Here is a 23,396-nt window from a genome sequence, read left to right as displayed (position 1 = left end):
CAATCCTAGCTGGTATCAGTGTTTTTACTAAGAACCAAGTAAATAACTCGTATGTAAGAAGTCAGACGGAGCTAAACCTGAGGGGCTTTGGACCTTTTGGTCAGGGAAATGTGTGTGTCTCATTTTTCTGTAGATTTCACACTGTCTTTCTATCAGGTCTCTATATGTATATGTGTCCTTCGCTCAATGTAGCTCTTTGTGTTCCTTTTCTTGACAATGCACTGCTCATTCAGAAGAGGCAGCCTGTAGGTATATGACAATGAAATACTCTCATGAGCTGCATGACCCCCTTATCTCCCCCCCTTTTGGTTATTACCTTTTTATGTGGAGACTTTAACCTTTCTTTCAGGTGTTTTTTTTTTATTTTTTGTTTTGTTCTAGAAATCACATTGCCTGATGTTAAGATTAATCAAAGAAAGAAAGGCAATATCTTTGATCTCCATGAGACATCAGTACTTACACGCTTGAAGAAACAGAATTTAATTTTAAGTTTGTTTCCTTCGGCTTGTTTTTTGTTTTTTTCTCACTTGCCATCACTCCGTGTTGTTTCATTTTCTCTGTTTTCTGTCATCTTGTACCCCAAAAAGAAAAAAAAAATCTTTCATCTTGTACTTCATTGTCCCAGTTACAAGTCACTTGTCCTTAACTGTATGTTTGTGTGTCTTGTATTACTGCATGAGCATTGCACGCTGGGGTTTCTTCCGTTTCTCTCTCTTGCTTTTCTTCTTTTTTCTCTCCCGTTTCCTACCTTTTCTCCTCTTTATTTCTCTGCAGTGGATGTGCTTGTGCTGTTGAGTGTTGTTGATGTGCTTTCTCCCTTTCTCCCTCTTTCTCTCTGTGCAGGGGATGTGCTGTTCCAGATGGCTGAGGTCCACAGACAGATCCAAGTGCAGCTAGAGGAGATGGTTGGTATTCTGAGCTCAAAGGGTTTTTAGTTTTGTGGTTCAGCACCACAGCACACTACATAAAACTCGGGTTATGTAAAATATTTTAACAATAATTTAGACATGGCTACAAGCTATTCCAACAGTAATCCATTTTAGTCTGGCCATGTGGCCCTGTACCCCATGATGCTCCTGAACAAATCTGCCCAGCTGTGACACAGATTTGTCCCTGAGCACCCGAGCCCCTGTGGCCGGCACGTGAAAAACATGGCAATTAAATGAACAGACACGCTGAGCTCATATAAATCCAAACTGCTAACTCAGGAGGTGGCTGGGGTAGCCGAGTGAGTTAATTGAACAGTATTGCATTCTGGGTAATGTGCTCGTTTGACAAGTTATCCACAGTCAGTATTCATTTTATTGCTGTGCATCTGGTACGGAAGAAAGCCTGGACGTAGGTGCTGATCATGAGGTTGCCCTGGAGCTTGAGCACCCAGAGTTCAACTACAGATCAGTGACTCCCTAAAGGACCAGTTCATTTTTTTTTCACAAAGTCTTAATTGACTCTATATAATCATTCCTGTCGTCTAGACTCCATACTCTATACTTTGAGCATAAAATTCACTTTGTTTACTATGTTCATTATTTTTCAATTAATGATTTTGATTTAAATGTAGAATAAATAGACACTTTGCTGCATATCATGCACATGTGTTGCTGTTACATGCCGAAACCAGCAAAGTTAAGAGAGTTCTCTGGCCCAAGAGAAATAAAGCAGCAGAAAACTGGATGTTAAAGCATATAAGAGCACTGATGTTATGTGTAACAGTACATAGCAACGAGTGTCAGCAGATCATATATCTAAAATATTATGCTAATTCAGTTCCTCAGGCAAGTCAGTTTTCAACCTAGTGAATAACTTATGGTAATAACATGTTATTTAATAGCTTATTGATCTATTGTGAACAGCTTAGCACGGCAAACTTTTACTCTGTTGATCTGTTAATGATTTTGCCATTGAAGTGACTATGAATATCGTGTTATTGAAGTGTCTTTGTGCTTCCTCCCAGTTGAAGTCCTTCCACAACGAGCTGCTCTCTGAGCTGGAGAAGAAGGTGGAGCTGGATGCTCGTTATCTGACTGTGAGTATCTGATCGGCTCGCAGCCTCAGTCCAATAAGTGCCCTCCATGTTTTTTTTATCTCATTGTAGTGCTTTTATATTATGTTCCATCAAATCTGTGAAGCGGTAACAGAGATGGAGGTGAAACTGTGTTCGTTAACATCTGGATCAAAGTCTGTTTCTGACACAATTACAGGATGTGTCAGTGAAAAGATGCTTTGAAAACAACATTTCATGTCTACTCGCCCATCAAGGGTAGACTGATTATAATAAACCCCTCCTGGAGAATGTGTGTGCATGTGTGTAAGGACTGTGGAGCTGGTCTACATGTGATATCTTTAGAATGAGTGGGTTGCAGCCTGAGTGTAGCGCAGCACTGCTGTGCATTGTTTTGGGGGATGGGATAATATCGCCATTATTGTTTTGTATTGTTGGAAGGAGCACGTTACGAGCTGCGTCGGCTCACAGCTACTCACTCACACGCACAAACACACACAAAAACACACACACACACACACACAGTTTATATAATTTCGCCTTTTTAAATTAAATAGAAACATTGATTGTGAGTCTTTTTCGGCTTCTGGCCTCTTGACTTAACAGAGAGACTTATGGGTAAAAGCAGATGCCGTCATGTTGAGATCAATTTAAAACCATGTAAAGCATCTCTGTGTTTCTTTGACTCCATACTCATCTGCCAAATTTGTGTTTACTGCCTAAATTGGTATGAAAAAGTATGAAAAATATTTCATGCTTCCTACACTAGTTCAGATGCATCAGACTTTTCTGTCTGGGTGTATCCCTGAGGTTATAACATCCATCACTTTTAATGAATTTCTTACAGCTCTGCCGCAGTGATAATAGCAATCATTTTGCTTCAGACTTTGTGAGTTAATCATCTGAAATTTTGACTTAGTCCAAAAAGACTCAAAGGCAAGCCTGCTGTTTTTTTTTTTCTTTTGTGAGTGTGTGTACTGTTCCCAGTGGTGCATCTCTCTCTGTTCTCCCTCCGTCTCTGCCTCTCCTCTCTTTTGTCTCACATAATGGCTCGCACGGGGTTTTACAAGACTGTGCAGTCATTACACAGAGGTCAGAATTCGGGCATGAACCTAGAATACAAAAAAACAAAAAAAAAAAAAACAAGATATAGATTATCAATAAAGAGGAGCATTTCTAGCAGATCAATCTTTTAAGAACAATGGTCAGATTCTCCAAGTGTACCAAAGTCCATCTACTGTCCACTCTATCTCTAATCAGATTCAAACACACTAATTATCTGTCTGCAGTCGTAGCCAGTGATTGAGAGTTGCAGGTTCGGGAGCTGGCAACAAAACTCAAACGGGCTTTTGCTTTGTTAATTAGGAGGAACATTCCAGCTCAATGAGGCGGATGCTTGGGATATTATCTTGTTTACCCAATATGGCCCTGCACACCAAAGAGAACTTTTTCACAACAGCCAGCTGTGTCTTCTCTAATCATTACTATGATCCATGTGCTGGGTATTTTCCACCCGGGAGCCTCGGTTTCTGAGAGTAAAATTGTAAATGTGAATTGCAGAGCAACACTTATTGGTTTAACTACGTTACCTCAAAGACTAGCGGGGAGTGAAAGGATGAGTCATTCATTGTTATTGGGTTGCGCAAAGGCATGTTTTGCTCCGTTTTGTGTGGAAACATTCAAATCAATATTTCAGAGAAGCTCCAGACATGGGGAAATTAATGAACAGAAGATAAAGCTGAAATAGGAAATTCCAGCTGTTGTTTATTTTACTCGCTAGTCTTTCAGAGGTTTCCAGCCCAGCTCAGGCCTACAGAACTAATACCAACCATCTCTGTTATGAAATCCAAACGCAGCATGTGTCATGGTGTTGGTCTTCCAGTGACAACAGTCAACGGATGCCTAGAGCATACCTGGCTGCATCCTCAGTGTCTTACACTATGCAAATGTGGGTGTTGAACCTTCATGCATGAGCTCTCCTCCGCCAATTTTGCCTGGTACAGAAACCACATGAGCTTTGTCACACCAGACACAGTTACTATAGCAACAGAGCTGGTACAGCCCGGAAACAAAGTTGTTTTTCTCAATAAATAAATAATTAAATAAGCAAATTAGATATTTTAAATAAATAAACTGGCTGTAAAAGGACCAGGCCAGTCATTTTGCTTGTTCAGAAAATCATACTTTTTTCCTTTGTTTTTTTTTTTTTTTTCTTTACTTTGCAGGAAGTCACTGATTTCTGTTCTTTTCACTATACTAAGAACGTCAAATGGAAATCTGCTTGTAATCAGTCACAGTGGATGTTTTCAGAGACACAATCAGGAGCTTTGCTTTTGCAAAATCAAACCTGGAAGACAAATAAAACACAAATATGGAGCTTGAAAAGAATCATGAATTAGTGTGTTTCTTTAATTAAAACAGATCGGTTTCAGATGTCAAATCCCCCTTTAACATGCCAAGAGGGAGTTTTAAAAACACACAACAGTAATATCACCTCAACAAAAATCGAAGGAGAGATTTTCTAATGGATATCTAAGGGAGGTTTCAAGCCTCTGCAAGATGATGATTCATTACCGCAGTGAAACATTAAGAGTTGAATCCAGTGGCTGTTAGTAAAGTAAGAATTGGTGTAAGAACTTTCAAAAAAAAATAAAAAAAATAAAAAAGGTTGGCAGGACTGTTATGTATTTGTCCATCTACGTCCCACCCTCTGTCACCTAGACTTTTTAATTTGTGATCCTAATTTCGTCTCTGTGCTCTGCCTGTTGCCCCACGTAGGCTGCCCTTAAGAAATACCAGATGGAACACAAGAGCAAAGGGGAGAGCCTGGAGAAGTGCCAGGCTGAACTGAAGAAGCTGCGCAGGAAGAGCCAAGGCAGCAAGAACCCCTCCAAGTACGGAGAGAAGGAGATGCAGGTGAGTCTGTTGCTGGGTTTTTGCTCAAATATTGTATTAGTGCTCAGAATTATACAGCCGTTAGAATGGAGATGTCTCGTATTACCATTGAAATAGATTGGTCACTTCAGAGTTAAATTTCAGTTGTGAAGGGTCAGTGCCTGACAGGAGAAAGAACCCAGACATGGCTATAAAAACAATTCAAGAAAATTAAAATATAAACAAGCCAGTTCCTAGCACTGCTGTGCTTAGTTTTAGCTTTAGAGTTTGTGTGAATGTGGGTGACTGTTGGATTGGAGATTTATGAGTCTTGGTACAAAATAATGACTTTATTCTTCATAAAGTAAAGAGAGTACACAAAACAGCAAGGATGGGGGTGGAGGCGGTGGCGACGAGGTGCCCTGAGTGGGAAGGCAAATAGTGGAGGTTTGATTATGAGTCTTGTGCCCTTGCCAATCTTAAGTACATCTCCACACACACAGTACAGCAAGCACATAGACACACACGAAAGAAAAAATAATAAATCAGCTACAATAATTGATGCACTGGAAGAGTGTACACATTTACCTCAGTGTGTCCGATGTGTTTCACAGCTTGTGTATATAGCACCAAACAGCTGAGTCAATTATCCGAAGTGGACTAGATTAGATAAGAAATCATAGGATCTTTCAAAATAAACTCACAGCAGAGTGCTATTTTTCACATTTTTTAAAGATATTTATTAGTCAAAGAGATAGGTTTTTATTTCAGAATTTCTGTGTTTAGTTTCAAATGTATGTGTTTTCATTCAGAAATGTCTCTTCATAAGGCTTGAAGATGACCCTGAAGACCCACATGTGAACAGTCATGTGAAATACATTATGCTGTTGGAATTTGATGTACAGATTGATAGATAATTTTTGGAGGGCATATAAATCTACTTTAAACAGCAACCCTGAAAATGTCTTATTTTGGCACGCAGTGGGTGTGCTTGTGTAACTGCTGTAACATATGCATGAAATGCTCAAATGCTTTTATAGAGAACAATATTTATTTGCAACAGTTTCAGTCTTGTGTAGACGGGCGGTCAACATTTCAAACCTGTCAAAATCCTACACAAATGTAATATATATGTATATTTTGAATTTCCATGTATGAAAAATATGTCCATATGAAGTAAAGTCGTGTTTGTGCATAAATGTAAAAATGACATATATAGAACCTGTTAGAATTTCATATATTGACATATTTATCTAGCTCTAGCTTTTATTGTAGACATACAGTATGTTATGTAAATATATATTCATTCCAAAGCCCGTCAATATATGTTGATATTATATATGTAAATATAAGAGATAGACTTGTACATATATGTTTAAAATTAATAAGAAATGAATACCAAAATCATACATAAACAAAATTTGTATATTGATATAATAAACTTGCACATATAAAGTTTCTATATATTTATATTTATAAAAAATATATTAAAACATTCATCATATATGTATTTTTACAAATTTTACTATGGATATTTCATATATGTTATAATTTTAGTATATCCGGAAGTGTGATAACAATATTTCCCCTTATAGGTAACATATATGGCAACATCACTCATGATATAGGGGCATACAGTATATGTAATATATTGCATTTCTGTATGGATCCTTATGAAGCAGTCATCTGATTCACAGAGCGCCCAAAGCAGTGTTTGCTTTGGGCGTCGTCATTCATGTGATTATCTCCATAGCAAAACAACCGCCAACAGAGCAGCTCAGGTGAGATGAATATTGATGAGTTGGAATGAACCTTCAGTGTTAGAAGTAACTCAATTAGTTACCCCTCACATGTAGTTTTCCATCACTCGACCGCCTGCTCGACAGGAGTGAGAGAGTGGAGTGGACCGTGTACTCTCATATGCAGACCCCTGCAAAGACGCTCCATCCCTCTATTAACCTGCTCTAGTAGGCATTCACTGTGGTGGTGTTTACAAGTTATTTATTTGTTTGGTCCTGTAACCAGTGTGTCATGTCAAACTGAGAAAAATGACACAGCAGAAAATGGCGACAGTGTGACTTCACTAGGATTTCACTGTCTGGCTGCCTGGAGGGATGGAGACAAAAATCTCAAGTTAGCAGGTCAGGGCTTGCTCAGTGATTACTGCGCTGCTGTTGGTCTTGCTGTGAAGAGTAGCGGGCCTTGGTAGAGTTGGATCGATAGCTGGACCAGGAACCCGATTCTGCCAACACTTGTGGATACAGTGTTGTCAAAGACTTCATTGGTTATGAAAATTTTGCACTTTGCCGCTCAGGATCTAGAACAAAACGCCTCCCTCTGTCCAGGGTTTACACACACACACGCACACACTCGCGCGCACACACACACACACATCTGACCTTTCCTGTCTGGTGTGCTCTGGCAGTGTTGGATTGGTCTGACTGCTGTGTCATAATGAGTTTGTTCCACTGTGTCAGGGGTGTCATGAGGAGATGTTGTGTGTGTGTGTGTGTGTGTGTGCGTGCGTGCGTGCGCACAAGTCCAGTTTTGCAACGTTTGGAACAGGAGGATTGTTTGAGAGCACTAAGCCCGTAAATCCCAGTTAAGAACGACAAGTCGTTACATGTACCTGTCTGTGAAAGGCTACCCTCATGTGCTGAATAATTAGGCTTCTGTTAGGTTTCCAGTATGAGATGAAGCACAGTTTTGAAGAACAGAGACCGGTATATGAATGAAATCTTTTATGGCAAATCAGCAGGAGTTTGTCCAGAAATAAGAAAAAAAAAAATTGAAAAATACAAGTAAATTCATATTAGAGGCTGTAATATTCATTACACTCCAAAATAACACACTGTTGGAATTAATTACTGACAATTAGGTGGTGTTCATTTAGAAATTTGTCTTTAGGGGTTATGAAAGGCTAAAGGGGCATTAAAAATAAAAGTGTTGGAGAGGAATGTGCTCAGAAAATGTGCTCTGTGTTAAAGGTTTTGCCTTAATTGTTGTGCTGGAGGAAACTATATGGAGCATATATTCAGTTTATTGGCATTTCTGTTGAATATATCAAAAGACTTTGGAATTTCAAATTTGGGATTGATGGTGACACCAGATGAAAGGTACAAAATCATCGGCAAACTGGCAACCATGAATATCCACAGGCGAGTTCATGGAACTTCAGTTGTTAGATTTCCAGATACACTGATATGACTGTAGTGTCAGTTAAATTGTATTTTGACCTCACACAGGCACCAAACAAAAGGTAAAGGAGATCATGAAAGATTTTGGACCATATTTCATTGCCAGCAGTTTATATTATAGGAAACAGTATTTTGCTGTGGAGCTCCATAGATGTGGTGATGAATAGACTCGGGGCAAACCATTAGCGCAGCTGAACCCCGAGTAATTTTAACTTATTGGACGTACAGAGTAGCAGCATTACCGCACAATGTTACTGAGGCTGTGTGACTGATCAGTTGGGCCCATCTGTGCAGAGGAAAGATCTCAGCAGGCTCCGCACTCATAACGTACAGTCGTTTAGCACGGAAAAGGAAAATCAATCTCCCTTTCTCATTTTCAGCCTGCTCACTTTCACTGATCATATCACGGCTGTGGGCGTGTTAGAGAAAAGTCAACTCGTTTGTGCCCGAGTCCTCTGGAGAGAACGAGACACACACACACACACACACACACACACACACACACACACACACACACTCACAGACACCGACACAGACACAGAGAGAGGGGCATGGCCTCGCACTCGCTCCAGAGCTGTGCTTCACGATGACAGCCACCTACTGTAGAAAGGCATAGATAGTTTCTTTCAGACAATAGAAAGCAGTCGAGAAAGTAGAAGTGAAGTTGCTGAGGGGAGCTCAACAATTCCTCCTCCTCGTCCTCCTCCTCCATCTTCACCGCATCTGTGTTTTTTAGCAGATGAGAGGCACTAAGTTTTTCTTTTTTTCTTTTTTCTTTTTCATCTCTTCCCTTTTCATTAAAAAGTAAAGTATGTCTGAGCTCAGTCTGGCAGCGGACACAGATGGCGGATGCATTTCATTGATCGCTCTCTCCCTGCTCCTCTCTCTCTCTCTTCTTTCTCTCCCTCACTTTTCGCTCATGTCCCACCCACTTCTCTGTCTGTCTCTTTTGTCCGTCTTCCCTCTCGTCCCTTTTCTCTTCTGCCTTCAGACTCTTTCTCTGTGCCATCTCATCAATGGGTAAAGCCCCTGCCAAAATGCTAATCATCTCATTATGTAGCTCAGTGGAGTGGACCAAGGTGCCGTCGAAAGGGGCTTCATCTAGATAAACTCCTTTTGCGCTGCGCAGGCTGTTAATAAAGGCCCAGACAGATAGAAAGAGACGGAGAGACAGGAGTCTGAATTTATGTCATCAGATGTTTGATAAGCTCTGGGGTTTCTTCAGCAGATTGAAACGAGGATTAATCGCTGGATATATCCATACAGATGCAGGAAAAGGATAAGCATTGACAAACACACACGGCAGATCCATGCAGGTACTGTAGGTGTTGGTGCTTTCTGTGGTGCCCTAGAGCGTTCCAATACAATTCTCTTCAATCCAAAGAGTGCTGATGATGAAGGAACAGAAGAGCAGACCTAAGCAGCTCTCAACTGTACAGGAAAATGCTTTTGAATCCCCACAGGAATGAAACGGAGTGTTTAGTTTTGTTGTTGTGAACCCTACTGTATGCTTCGCTGCCTTTTGAAGATTGTGAATCTACCTACCTCCCCACCCTCCCTCCCTCTCTTCCTCCGTGCCTGTAATTACTGGGAACTGTGTTGGTATACAGTGCAGGAGTAAAAGGTAGAATGTCACATCGCTGATGCTTTGTCCCGAATATGTCAGTGCGAGGGGACACAAACATAGAGAAAGGCAGTACTGCTGATCAGACTGTGAGAACTGCATTGACGTGCGGCAGGTTTCATTTATATTCATAACCTTTGCAAAACAAGTCATTCCGGCTATGATGTAACCTGAGGTCGATCAGATATATACAAGTGGCTGGTGTCTGCCCTGGGCTTTTCCCACTTCACTCATTGTGTCTTGGGTTACTTTGGCGACCTTTCCAATGGTTGGAGAATTGGGCCATGTGGATTTTACAAGAGGAGAGGGCACACTGGTTGAGTTGCTCCTATTAGCTGTGCTTAGAAGTGCTAGAGAGGCCAACAGACTGTGAGTCAGAGGCTGCAAAAAAAAAAAAAAAAAAACAGAAAAACAAAAGGGTCACTCCACCACAGAGACAAAGTGAGAGAGGAGGGGAGGGGAGAAAAGGGGAAGCCAAGTTGGTTGTGATCTTTTAAACGGTTGTTATGTTGCTTCCTTGATATAACCAAAGAGCCATTCACAAATGTTATTAGCTGAACGTCCAGCTGTCTGTGTGTGTGTGTGTGTGTGTGTGTGTGTGTGTGTGTGTGTGTGTGTGTGTGTGTGTGTGTGTGTGTTAGACGTTTCTTCACTACAGCATATCTCTCTCCTCTCTCCCTCCTCTCTTTATTCTCTCTCTGCAGTATAGAGAATGACTCATGCCAAAACAAAATCACTATCTTTAACTTTTTCACAGGAAAGGAAAAGACAGGGAGGAGAAATAAAAACCAATAAAAAAAAAAATAAAAAAAAACTTGGCAGCTCCAGTGTATCTACAGTAGCATGACTTTGCTCCTCCCTTCATAACCCACCTTGTTGAGACGATGCTCAACTTGAGGCTTTGCCTGTATAGAACCAAAGCAACTAACTGAACCAGTTTCAAAGCACTTAATTTGAGCTTGAGCTTGTACAGAAAGAACAGAATAAGGTCAGGCTACGCTCATCATACTTTCATCCTTTCCCTTCCTTGATTTGACAACTTGGCTGCGCGGATTTGTGTAATGGTGTCGGTGGATTTCTTCCAGCGCTAATGCAAAAGGCCATTCCTCAAGATGTTTGTGTTCAGTATCATTTATTCCTTCGTTGGAATTCCAATGAAGTAACCTCGTGGCAGCGGGGAAGTAGTGTGCTCTGGTGGTTATTAAATGAAATGCATCTGCACTGCGTGGTGGCACCAGAGGAGCAAAGAGCAAACGCAGTATAACGTAAGGCTTTTCTAAACTGTGCTCTAATGTGTGGAGAACACTCAACATGCGGCACCATCAACAACAACATGGATTATGTCAGTTTCCTCCCCTCTGGCACTGAGAGTGGAACTAGTGATCCAGTGTTTGCAATATGGCAGGGTTTTCAAGTTGCATGTTGCGACATGCAGTTGATGATATGACAAGACGGGTTTATTTTAAAGAAACCTATGTGTGTATGGTTACTTCGTTCAAATTATATGTGAGAGGTTTTCCCCCTGTGACCTCAAACCCCCCCCCCACCACCACCACCACCACCACCACAAGAAAAGTTCATTTGACATCAAATCAACGCCAGTAAATATAACACTCTCTTCTAGGTCAGTATTTATCAGCAGATGTTACAATATCAAAGCCATGAAACTGTGCTCAGTCGACCTACTTTGAGACGAGCAGTGTCTCAAACTTTCAGCTGACGACATGCAAACTCTGCTGTTTGTAAATACAGTGCCTGACGAGCGTGTGCAGCGTGCACGCACTCACAGAAACACCTAAATGCCATTTCCTCTTCAAAATGAGACTCCATGTAGCTTCTCTCCACTGTGTGTGTGTGTGTGTGTGTACGTACATGTTTGTTTTTAGTGAACTCGGTGAGACATTTCCCCTGTTCTAGAGAGCTCCTGTTAAGGCAAACTGACAGCTCTGGATCTCTCTCTCTGTCTCTCTCTCTCTGTCTGTCACTCACTCGCATACACACACATTAAGACACCTGTTATTTGTTATTGTCCCACTTGTAAAAATGGATTAGTGGGTCTTTGTGAGCAGTTCCTCCTCCACACCACGGGAATCTTCAGTCATAATTGCCTCCACCTCGGTAGCACTCGGCAGGGAAAATCTGTCCAGAGAAAGTTACTGAGTGAGGCTCTCTCCTTGCACAACTATTACCGCCAAGGTGCACTTAACCTCTAATTGCTCCAGTGGAGCTGTGCAGAGATTGACAGTACAAGACTGCGCTGCACTGAGCAGCTCCTAGGTGCGAATGTGTGTAATTGTGTGAATGTGAAGCAGTGTGTTATTTAAAAAAAAAAAAAAAGGATTTAGATGTTAGCCAGCTGCTTGGACACTGTCCTTGTCAGACCTTCTGTCTATTGGCCTTACCAACCTAATGTGAAAAATGGCTTTAGGCATTTTTTTTTTCTAAGCTGTAAGTGACCGACTGTGCAAGTAACCAAAATCTATTTCTACCTATCTCAGCAGAAAGCTCTAAATCAAAAAATGATTAGGCATATGAAATAAAAGACAGTATTTATTAGAAAATTGTAATGCTAAATGATGGTGATTTCTGGAAATATTATGTCTGGGGAAAAATAAAAAATACGTGTCACAGTTTTTAAATTGTACTCATGGCCACGTGTCTGTGTGTGTGTTCCCCTTTCAGTTTGTGGAGACCATCAGCAGTAAGCAGACCGAGCTGGACACCTTCATCGCCGAGGGATATAAAACAGCCTTGTCTGAGGAGCGTCGTAGGTACTGCTTCCTGGTGGACCGCCAGTGTGCCGTGGCCAAAAACAGCAGTGCCTACCATGGCAAGGTGAGTCCAAGCGTTTTACTAAAGACGATGGATAAAGAGTGAGAATAGCTGCAGTTGTTTAAGTCAATACTGCCCTTCTAAAAAACCCCAAAACTTTCTAATTTCAAGTATTTATATACTAGACTAAATAAGGAGTTTAAGACTTTTTTCCACTGAAAAACTTGTGTCTGATGTGATTGACAACACAAACAAACAACCCCACAACTGTCATCATATTTTGATTCAAATGTTGCAGAACTGATTGTTGCACAGGAAATGCATGACATCATTGTTTGTAAAATTGGAGAGAAAGAAAAGGACAAAACAACAGATGTGGGCATCTCTCATTTGAAATATACAAACCTTGTTTGACCTTTGGCAGAACATAGCATGTGCGTGAGGGGCTTCGTCGCAAGAAGTTGATTTTGGAAAAAAAAGGACTTTAATAATGATATGAGTTTATGGCCAAAATAAGTTTTCCCATGAATAAATGGTTTAACCATAAAGCACTTGTTTGCAGTAGCACCTCAGTAAGAAGTGGAGCTTAGCCTGTCTCCAGTACGTTTGAGCTTTCAACTCAAAACAAACATGTTTGTGTTCATTGTGGTGCATGTGCAGAGCTTGTTAGGTCAATTTCTAAAACGTTACTTATTCCCATTGTGCTATTGTGCTGATCACAGCCAACTACTCCTCATCTGTCAGCTCTGTGTTATTTGGAACTCACCTGCCGTAGACCATTGTTCAGCCAAAAGAGCATACGAGGAGATATATAATTCAAAGTCACATTAGCTTTGACCGCTCATAGGGGCCTCTTCATTTTAAAAATTCATTAAGACTGTAGACAATGCCCAGCTGACGGGCATATCTGAAGCTGTAATCCATCATTGCACCGTCGAGCGTCTCTCCACCTTTTTGTGTAGAGGACTGCCTCGCTCGTTCAACTCGTGAACGACTGAAAGAAAAAGGCATCAAATGCGAAATCCAGAGTAAGATGGACTGGAATCAAAGCTCGGTGCAATGAACGGGACGAGAGTTGCAGAATGTTTCTCATCCGTATTGTTTACAACGACAGTCAACAACAAGAATCCAAACAGATTCCCCTCTATATCATCCCATCAGAAGTAATGGAGTGTTATTAAGCAGGATTTAGTCTTTTTTTTTTTTTTCTTTTTTTTTCTGTGTGTGTGTGTGTACTAAAGATGTACACCTATCCATTACCCATGAATATCAAATTCTTGGGTAATGGAGTACATCTCTCTCCTGGGATTACTGGTAGGTGTGAACTGCCAGCCTGAAGATGTGGCTGAAGGAGGAGAGTGCGTGTGTGCGTGTGTGTGTGTGTGTGTGTGTGTGGACTGTGCTGCTGCTTCGTTTTTCAACATGGAGTCTAGTCATTAATCAGGATTGGGGGTGTGCGTAGGAAGAGTTCACCTTCAGCAAACTGAAGAACCCTCTCCCAGAGGGTTCGTAGTGTGTGTTCGTCTGTGTGTGTATTTTGTGTGAGTGCTACAAATTAGCACATACAAAGGGACAAACCTGTCTTTATATATATATATATATATATATATATATACACTGTACATTCATACACAATGTACACATTAAATTCTATTTCTATAGTATAGCCGCGTCCACAGGCTGTGAGACGCTGCAGTGGGGAGCTTGGTTGTGTGTCAGTCTGTCCGACTGGCTCACCCACGCAGCACATTATCATAGCTGTGCAAAGGCCAGTGGTCTAGGATACACAGTGAGGAAAAATCTTTGAGGACCGAGTGTTTTTAGAGAATAGGGAGGAAATTGAAGGTTGAGCAAAGAAACTGCTTCACTGAGCTTTCTTTTCCCCGCACATTTCAGCCACATCAACATCTCCTCTTTCTTGCATGCTTTGTATTTCTATTCTTTTTTTTTTTTTTTTTTTTTTTTTTTTTTTCTTGTGTTTCTTCAATCTTTCGTTCCTCCGTTCAGGGTAAAGACCTTCTGACCCAGAAGATCCCAGTGTGGCAACAGGCCTGTTCAGACCCCAACAAGCTGCCAGAGAGGGCCATGCTCCTGGCCCAGCAGATGGGCTCTGCCGCCCTTGGCGGGACAAGCCCCCTGCATACCTCCAAATCCAACCTGGTCATCTCAGACCCCATCCCTGGAGCCCAGCCTCTTCCTGTGCCCCCGGAGCTGGCCGTCTTCATGGGCAGTGGCCTTGGGCATCCAGCGGTGAGTTTAGGAAATAGGGGATGAAAACATGCCACAATTTGATTTATTTAAGGTTGTGTATTTTTTTTTTTTGTTATAATCAATATGCTGCTGTTTTTATATGGATAACCAAATGATTACTAGCCAACCTATTGGAGGATAAGTTGAAACCAGAACAAATATGAAACTTGATGATGATCTGTAGTGACAGTTTTGAGTGTAACATCACAGATTTAAATTAGGGTGTTTTTATACAGAAATCCCCTTTCTCGAGAGAACTGTGGAACGTGACTGGGATTACTTCACTCGATTTTCTGCAGTAGCACCACTGTGAAACAGCTAACAGTTCTGTCCTAATGTCTGCTCATCCTCCTTCAGCCCTCCATAAAGAAGCAAATCGGAGAGAGTCTCGGTTTAAAGATGCCACTCAACTTAATGAGCTGTGTAGAGTCTACATTTCATGCCGGGCAGCAGCTGACAGACTAGACTTAGATGAACTCTCACTAGACTTTAAAATCTCCGACGTCAGCTTCAAAGTTATGATTTATCTCTTTATCAGGATTGATTTATACGAACGCAGCAGATGTTAATCTAAACGCATATCATCGCTTCAGCTTCATCTAAATGTTTCAAGATGGCTGCTGTAGAATTGCAGGATGAGCCATTTTGAATACATATGTCTGCTCATTTACTCCAGAGGCTGATGGGTCCTGATGGTATGTCCATGGTCAATGGGACAACAGGAGTCCACGGAGAGGAATATTGGACGGATGGGGGGACTATGTCCGTGTCTCAAGTCAGGCCTTCATCCCCTCAGACCCAGGCGCAGGGCCCGTCCCAGGCTCAGCCTCAGAGACAGGTCAGCGATGTCTACTCCAACACCCTCCCTGTGCGCAGGCCTGCCCCCGCCAAGAATAAGAACCCCGTGGGTAAGATATCCCAACGCTCCCTAGAATTTAATGAGCAGCAGCAGCACTGCAGCGAGAAAATCACAAGCAGAACGGCAAAAACGATTCTTCTCATTTTACTTCCAAATATATTGAGAAGCATTTTAACATCATATAAATAGGGCAGTCGCATTTAGACTGACATCAACTACCATCTTCAGTGCTCTTCAGTGTCCCAAAGGCGGGGCAGATACAACTGTCAGCGTCTTCTTAGCAACAAGATTTGGGAGAAATATTAGCATAATCTTTTCAACTATTGTTTCAGATGGTTATGGTGATTATACCAGTTAATCCGGCAGTGAGATATGGATGTTTACAAATGCTATACAAAAGCGCATTTACCATATTTCTAAATTTAGGACATCTGCCTGGCTGCTGACTGAGCCTAAATCTCACCTTCAGTTTGCTCCGCAGACACCAGCTATTCTGAGCTTGTGTGCTTCTGAACTGTTAATAATGTTAGGTATGTCTCTGACCATCTGCGTCTGTCTGCAAACGCTTCAGGTGAGACACGGACCCTTCCCAGGTCCAGTTCCATGGCAGCAGGCCTGGAAAAGAACGGGCGCTCCCGTGTCCAGGCCATCTTCTCCCACGCCGCGGGTGACAACGGCACCCTGCTCAGCTTTTCCGAGGGAGATGTCATTACCCTGCTAGTGCCTGAAGCCCGCGATGGCTGGCACTACGGGGAGAATGAGAAGAACAAGATGTAAGCAGTTTATTTTATTTCGCCTGAATCCATCCAGCGAGATTGGATAAATATTTGTCCCACAGTTAGATACATCAAAAGTACAATATACATTTAACAAGTTCTTCCCTCTTTTCAGGCGTGGATGGTTCCCATTCTCCTACACACGTGTGCTCCCTGAAAGCGACAATGAGAAGCTCAGAGTGAAGTACGTTGCATTTTTTTTTTTTTTTTTTTTTTTTCCCACATACAACAGTATGTCGACTAAATGTCTGAGGCCTTTGTCTTCTTTTACCTCTCCAGTTTGCACCATGGGAAAAGTAGCAGCACAGGGAACTTGTTGGAGAGCGATGCATCACTGCCCACACCTGACTACGGCCTGACCGCCCGACTGCTGGCACAGAGCCTAGCGCAGACTCGCCCGCGCCCTTACAGCATGGCAGGCTTTGGCACGCAGGTAGGTACAATTTAACATGTGTAGTGCCCTATGAACAATACAGTTACTACACTTGTTACGCTTAATTTGTAACCTCCCATCTGGTTTAGTCTTATGTTGCATAATTGGATATGAGTAATCCTGCAGTAACAGAAAAGGAGACTTTTGCTCAGTCTCTGCTGCCACCTAGTGTTTGTATCCAAGTACAGCAGGTACTTCAGTCCTAGGCACACAAAGTGAAGAATGTTACTTCTATCTTTTCAGCCTGCTATTGAGGATTATGACGGCCGCTTTGCCACAAGGTAAGTGCCTCTTCTGCCCTTCCCTTTTTTAAGAAATGACTGATACTGTATGACTGCCGCTGCCATCTGAAGTGCTTATTTTGGATAGTTTAGTGGAAGTACCGAACCTTCCTAAGAAGCAGATACGAGAGCAGGCCAGCCTCAGATAAATGGCTCCTGCACGCACAAGCTGGAACACTGAAGAGACAGCAAGGCAACTGCTTAACATACGCAGTGTCCCAATTTAATGCTACATACACACTCTAAGCAGGTTTTGAGTGTGTATAAAAGCACTCTGTATATCGCAATAACTCAGTATGGATAGAAAACAGTGCAGATTTATTTCTTTTAGTGTGTCGTGGATGATGATGTTGTTGTTGAGCTGGTGGAGCCAGTGAAAAACAGAACAAAGTATTTATCATGAATGATTTGCTTTTGTTTTGTGACTTTTAATCTTGATGTCACATTTTGCATCTATTTGTGATAGAAATGTTACATTGGTTTCTTATCTTATCTATGCAAAGAGTATAGTATATTCTGTATGCCGTTAGTATGTAGTATGGAGGAATTGGGATGCTATATTATACACTCATATAATATATAGTACACTCACCCACATTTACATAGTATGAGGAGTAAGGCTGAAACTATTGGATATTTTTATTATTATTTGCTCTTTTATTTATTTTATTTTATTTTTTGGGGGGGGGGTTCTTCCATTAATCATTGAGTCTGTAAAACAGTTTCTTATAGCTGTCTTCAAAAACTAGTTTTGTCCGAAACACAAAGATAATCAATTTCCAGTGACATGAAACAGAGGAAAACAGCAAATTCTGACATTATAGAATCTAGAACAAGATGTTCAGCTTTGTTTGCTTCAGTTAATCCGTTCATCATTTCAGGACTTTCAGGGCTAGAGTTAAGCTCAAGCGACACATTTAATTTTGCTCTAGTTTTAAAACCCCCACCTTGTCAGATGTATTCACATTGTTCCCTTTGAATATTTTTTACTGTGTCTTCTTTGTCCTTTCTTCTTTGCTCCTTTTTTTATTTTTTTTAAATAGCTCTTTAAAGTAATGAATGCAGTCTAGTGGGGTCAGTGTCTCAGTTTATAGTCAGCGTGCTCTTGGCCCAGTGTAATTTAACTGTAATCCTATCAAGTCCTTGCTGACTCACTAGGGTTATGTGAGGTTAGGGTTAGGAATTATGCTGTGCCTGTTTCTGTCCAATCAGGGAGTACATTCTTGTGTATATGTACAGAAATGTTTGTTTGTGTGTGTGAGAAGAGAAAGAGAGAGAGAGAGAGAGAGAGAGAGAGAGAGAGAGAGAGAGACATGGCCTTGAGTGTATGTGCACTCATGTTTGGTGGAGTACATGTTGTGACAGTAGACATCATGCTGACCTCATCTCAGTCATCACTGCTTGCCAGCCTGGGGCTTTGGGCACCAGTGTCAAGCTGTTTTGCATACTCTTGTCTGCTCTGAATGTGTGTGTGTGTTTTTTTTTCTGTATCAGTATTTTTGAGACAAAACTGTCCTGCAGGGTGTATTCACCCCCAACAGACTAATCTAACACTACATCCCTCCAGCTAAGGAGATGACTTGATGATTTTCTCATCAACAGTAACTTGTAGCATTTGTCTACTTTTCAGTGACCGGTAGAGGCGAACCTTCACTAAACGTCTTTAATATGGGCAACAATATGCAATCAGCAAATATTTCTGGATTTAAAAAAAAAAAAAAGTGTTGATGAGGGAATTGGAAGTCCAATCTTCCTGATCACGGCAGGTGTGTTTGGAGTTGTAGCTGTAGGTGGGGCGAAGTAGATTTTTCCTGACCCCACCTACATTTCTCCTAAACTCTACTCTGCCTCCTTGTGCCTGTCTTGTCTTCATTTCTCTCTGAGTGTGTCCGACCTGGCAAGCTTCCTTCTCTCTTTGTTCCACAGTGACAGTCCTGATGGCAAATTGATTTCGACTGTGTGAGAACAGACATACAGACAGACACAGACAGCTCCGGATAGCACAGGGGCCTCTTCCTCCCCATCTTTCCCCTCCTCTTAGCCTCCTCCCTCCTGTCTACTTATCTCCACCTCTCCTCCTCCTGCCTCCACACACACCCCTTCTTCTCCAAGTGGAAGAGGCCAGTTTCATCCCTCCTTTCTGTCCTCTCTTCCTCCCCGGGTCCCTCCTTTCCTCCTTCCGTCCATCCTGGGTGCTGCTGCTGGTGGTGTCGGTGTGGACAGTAGCGGTTGGTGGGTGGAGGATTGCGTTGAGCGAGAGAGCCAGAGCGGGCCCTACCTGCTCGGCATGCAGCGATATGGACTCTGAATACTCTGATCTCTGATCACAGTCCACCATCACGGACTGATCTCTCAAGAGACTGCCTTTGCTACTGCTTGTCTTTCATGCATGTACATGGTTGTGTCATTTCGTCAAACTAAAGGACATGTTCATGTACTGTACAAGTGCCAAAAGACTTCAATGTCGTTGTACTAAAGCCACTGGCTGAATGGCCTTTTTAAGCACACGTGGGCCCAGTATTATCGAGTTCCCACCAAACACACACACACACACGCTCAAAAAAAAAGAAAAAAAAAAAGCTTTGTTCAAAGTAAGGCTGTGCAGCAGATTACTATGTTTCTGTTCTGAGAGATCCCGTAGGTCGCGCTGTGCTTCCTTGTGTCATTGCTAGACATGATTTTCCGTCCAGAGGGTGTGTGTCATATTTGCCTTACTTTGCTTCTCTTTTTTTTTTTTTTTTTTTTTTTTTTTTCTATTAAACACACACTTTATGTGCAATGAAGCAAATTTTCCAACTGAGCTTCAAGAATATACAGTATATATATATATATAGATATATAAATATATAAATTGTTTCCGTCAGTCCACCAAATTGCACTGTATTATGATCATTGCAAAAACAGGCTTTCTTATAAAATTTGAATTAAACTTAAAACTAAGCCCCACAGAAACCTTTTTATTTATTTATTTATTTATTCGCCCCCTCTAGGCTGAACTTACTGCCAGAATTGTCAGTTAAAATAAAAAGCCTCACTCCGGTAAACCTGCAGTTTGGTCTTTTTTCTTCTGAAGCCACAGTGAGTTCGGAGGGGGCTTTTTGATCTTTCATTTTTGATGAATATCCTCAAAATAACAGCTGTGAATTAGTTCTAGGTTAAACCACAACCACGGCTCTTGCAGCTCTCAGTGTTATTTATGATTGTATTCCCTGAGTGGCTATGTAGTTTTTTGGTCTTTTCTTTTAAAAACTTTATTGTCCTTGTAAAAAAAAAAAAAAAGAAAAAAAATATTTGCAGAAACAATGAGAAACTACTGATTAGTTGAAGTGTTTATCTTATGCATGCTGTGGAGGGAAACCAGAAAAATGTGATACTAAAAATTGACCTTGAATGTATGGTGACTTTTTACAAAGGTATTCTAAATAAAACATATCTCTATATATTAATAAACAGTCTGGTCTGACGAGAAATCTGTTCTGTCGATGACATGACATTACATGACATTTTCAGTTCTGTTGAATATTTTCCTTGTTTCAAAGTTTTTAAAGCTCTGAACTAATTTTTTTTTTCCCCCTTAAATGTGTAAATTAATTCTTTTTTTTTTCCCAACACTGCCACCTTTGTGTGAATCATCCCAAGCCACAGCTGTAACCTAAGCATGCAGTTTCATCCTTACCCCTCCCTCAGTAACACCCATGGCACCTGTGCTGCTCTCTGTGTCAATGTCTGTGTGTGTGTGTGTGTGTGTGTGTGTGTGTGTGTGTGTGTGTGTGTGTGTGTGTGTGTGTGTGTGTGTGTGTGTGTGTGTGTGTGTGTATGTATGTATGTGTGTGTGTGGTGGTGTTGTGTATGCATAGTATGCGTATTTTGAGTATCTGAACTCCGCCTGCCTGCTTATCTCTTATTATTTCTCTATTTTTTGGATATTCTTTTGGCTTGTGTTTGAGTTGTGTTTGGGTTATAGAGATGACAGTGCACTACTTTTAGCAGACAGTACTTCAGAACACCTGCCTGTTGATTGCATTGCATTTCTAGCAAAATGTATGTCCACTAAGATGAGCTGCAGACACATTCCCTCATGTAGTTTAGGATTTGAAAAGGAGCATATAGGACTTTTATATGGCATGTTGAGCATGAAGTGTGTACTTCTGTTTTCCATCCCTCATTCCAGTTACAGTTATTATTATCAACCTACGGTATGTTCGTCTTGCACCAGACTAACCAGCAGTGTCGTTACAAAATGTGACCCATGCATGATCTGAGAGATGAGCCATTCAAACCCAAAGGTTCTCTTTACCTTCCAGTTTGGGTCCAGAATTGTCCCGGTTCTGAGGGAACAGGACCTCCGTAAGTCACCAGCCTCCATTGCCTTTCAGCCAACCAATCACTTTTCTCCCTCTCTCTATTCTCTCTGCTGTCATTGGCTGTCTGGCTGCAGTAGGATGCTGGGAATCACTGGTCTTTTCTGTCCTTTGGCCTCCACGGATATGGCTGCGTTTGGTTCAGTCAGTCCAGCAGGCCTTGGGTTGTAAAAGAATTACTGATGATTTTTCTTTTATTATTATTATTGTTGTTATTATACAGAGAAGACACTAACCCTGCATGCATGCCCGTTACAAGCTGTATTTCTTCTTTTTTTTTTAACTAGAGTTCTTTCACCACATGCTTGCTAAAACTCACAATAGACACTACAACTGTTTGCTCAACTTTTTTAAAGAAACAAACCTTGAGGGAAGGCAGATTTCTTTGGGTGTGGTTACATAGTTGACCATGTGTCTCTTTACATTTTGTGTCGTCTTCAACCTAACTGTCACTGTTCCTTGCCCCACCCCTCCTCTCCCCACAGTGACCGTTCCCTGGAGGTGTACCTCCGGCCCACCTTCACTGACGACCGATCTGCACCCATCTTCTACTAGCGGCCTGCTGTCCCCTATTTTCTCCACTCATGGGCCCTTACTTTCTTAAGGGGGAGAAAGAAAATGGCCGACACTGGCATGTTTAAGTTGTGTGATTTGGAGGGTAAAAAAAAAGAAAAAAAGAAAAAAAAAATAACCTCAAAAGCCATTTTACAGTTCTAGGAATCTAGTTTCTTTGCCGTGGAAATTCACTCAGAGAATTTTTCCAGTTAATTCTCGTGATGTTTTGCGAACGCTTCCACAAACATCGAATGTCTCAGCCTGAACATTCAAGTGCAAGTGTGACAGTAGATTTGTATTAGTTATTTAGATCACACCAGTTGTGGATAAGGTTTGGCTAATAGGTTTTTACTAGTGATGCTGTCACATTATTATTTATCTGCACTTCTACTAACGGGATTTCTGATTTTCCTTCAACACTGTACACTGTAAATTTAATTTGAGGATTCTTTACATTAATGAGCAGTGAAGGCACACTCTGCATTAGCTGTTTTACGTGAGGCTAGGGTGGAGATAAGATGGTCACTAACTGTTTTCAGTGAATCACTGTAATACGCGCTGAAGACAAAGTGTAGACTGGATACTGCGACAGAAAGCTAGAACTAGACAGTTGCTGAGTAAACTGTAATTCTGCTTTTGTTAAGTGATATAGTACTCTATATTTACTAGTTGTGATACAGTATACCCAGATTTTCAATGTGGGAACTGTGCCTTCTATTTTTTCTTTTTTTCTTCTCCCTTTTTTTAACCATAGGCTTCATGCATTGACCCAATGATTCTGTAAACTGGGAATATTTCCCCCCCTTTTTTTTTTACTTGTAATGTTGCTTTTTTTTTTTTTTTTGGCTTAGCAAGCTTCAGTACAGTTCAATTGAAATGATACAAGAATATTTAGAATTGCTATTTTTTTTCTCTTTGATTTTCAGTGATAGCCAAGCTGCCAGGAGATGAAATACAGTGCATACATAATGGAACTTTTTTTTTTTTTTTTTAAATATTTAGCTTTGAGGGAGTGGTAGCTTATCAGATAAGGTACAGTATTATCATAGCTTTTGATCATTCATTCTCAGTATTATACACTCATCATGGAGGAGAGTGTAGAGCAGAGGCATATATATATATATATATATATATATACACACACACACACACACACACACACATATATATATATATATATGTGTGTGTGTGTGTGTATATATATATGTATGTATGTGGGGGATAGTGAAATTGTATGTGATGGAACAGCAAGAATGTGTATGGATGTCAGTGAGCTAAAAAAAAATGCCTCTGCACTAATTCAACGGTTACATCACGAAAAGTGAATTTTCCATGGATGAGTCCTTTACGCTGAGTGATATGATCGCGCTTTTATTACACAGCTCATTTGTGCAGCAAGTTTCCAATGCATT

General features: G+C 41.1%; 1 protein-coding gene across 4 annotated transcripts in view; it reads left to right on the top strand.

The window, feature by feature from the left end:
• LOC111227031 (brain-specific angiogenesis inhibitor 1-associated protein 2-like) overlaps positions 1-23,158 on the top strand; it is a 52,985-nt gene extending 29,827 nt beyond the window's left edge. Inside the window, exons 4-15 of one of the 4 annotated variants that reach the window (XM_022752392.1) lie at positions 844-905; positions 1,955-2,026; positions 4,781-4,918; positions 12,380-12,532; positions 14,477-14,719; positions 15,396-15,627; positions 16,150-16,351; positions 16,470-16,538; positions 16,634-16,787; positions 17,031-17,068; positions 21,373-21,415; positions 21,915-23,158. In XM_022752392.1, the coding sequence (XP_022608113.1) occupies positions 844-905; positions 1,955-2,026; positions 4,781-4,918; positions 12,380-12,532; positions 14,477-14,719; positions 15,396-15,627; positions 16,150-16,351; positions 16,470-16,538; positions 16,634-16,787; positions 17,031-17,068; positions 21,373-21,400 (1,391 nt within the window). In that variant the 3' untranslated portion in view covers positions 21,401-21,415; positions 21,915-23,158. Of the gene's footprint in view, positions 1-843; positions 906-1,954; positions 2,027-4,780; positions 4,919-12,379; positions 12,533-14,476; positions 14,720-15,395; positions 15,628-16,149; positions 16,352-16,469; positions 16,539-16,633; positions 16,788-17,030; positions 17,069-18,994; positions 19,052-19,294; positions 19,615-21,372; positions 21,416-21,914 lie in introns of those variants that run through there. The other 3 variants (XM_022752389.1, XM_022752388.1, XM_022752391.1) reach the window with 3 other exon arrangements.
• Positions 23,159-23,396: the final 238 nt, after the last annotated feature.

The sequence above is a fragment of the Seriola dumerili genome, unplaced genomic scaffold (assembly GCF_002260705.1).
Source record: "Seriola dumerili isolate Sdu_G_001 unplaced genomic scaffold, Sdu_1.0 BDQW01000169.1, whole genome shotgun sequence".
Classification (NCBI taxonomy): Eukaryota; Metazoa; Chordata; class Actinopteri; order Carangiformes; family Carangidae; genus Seriola; species Seriola dumerili.
Note: the sequence above shows the minus strand (reverse complement) of the source record. Positions and strands in the feature narration are given on the sequence as shown.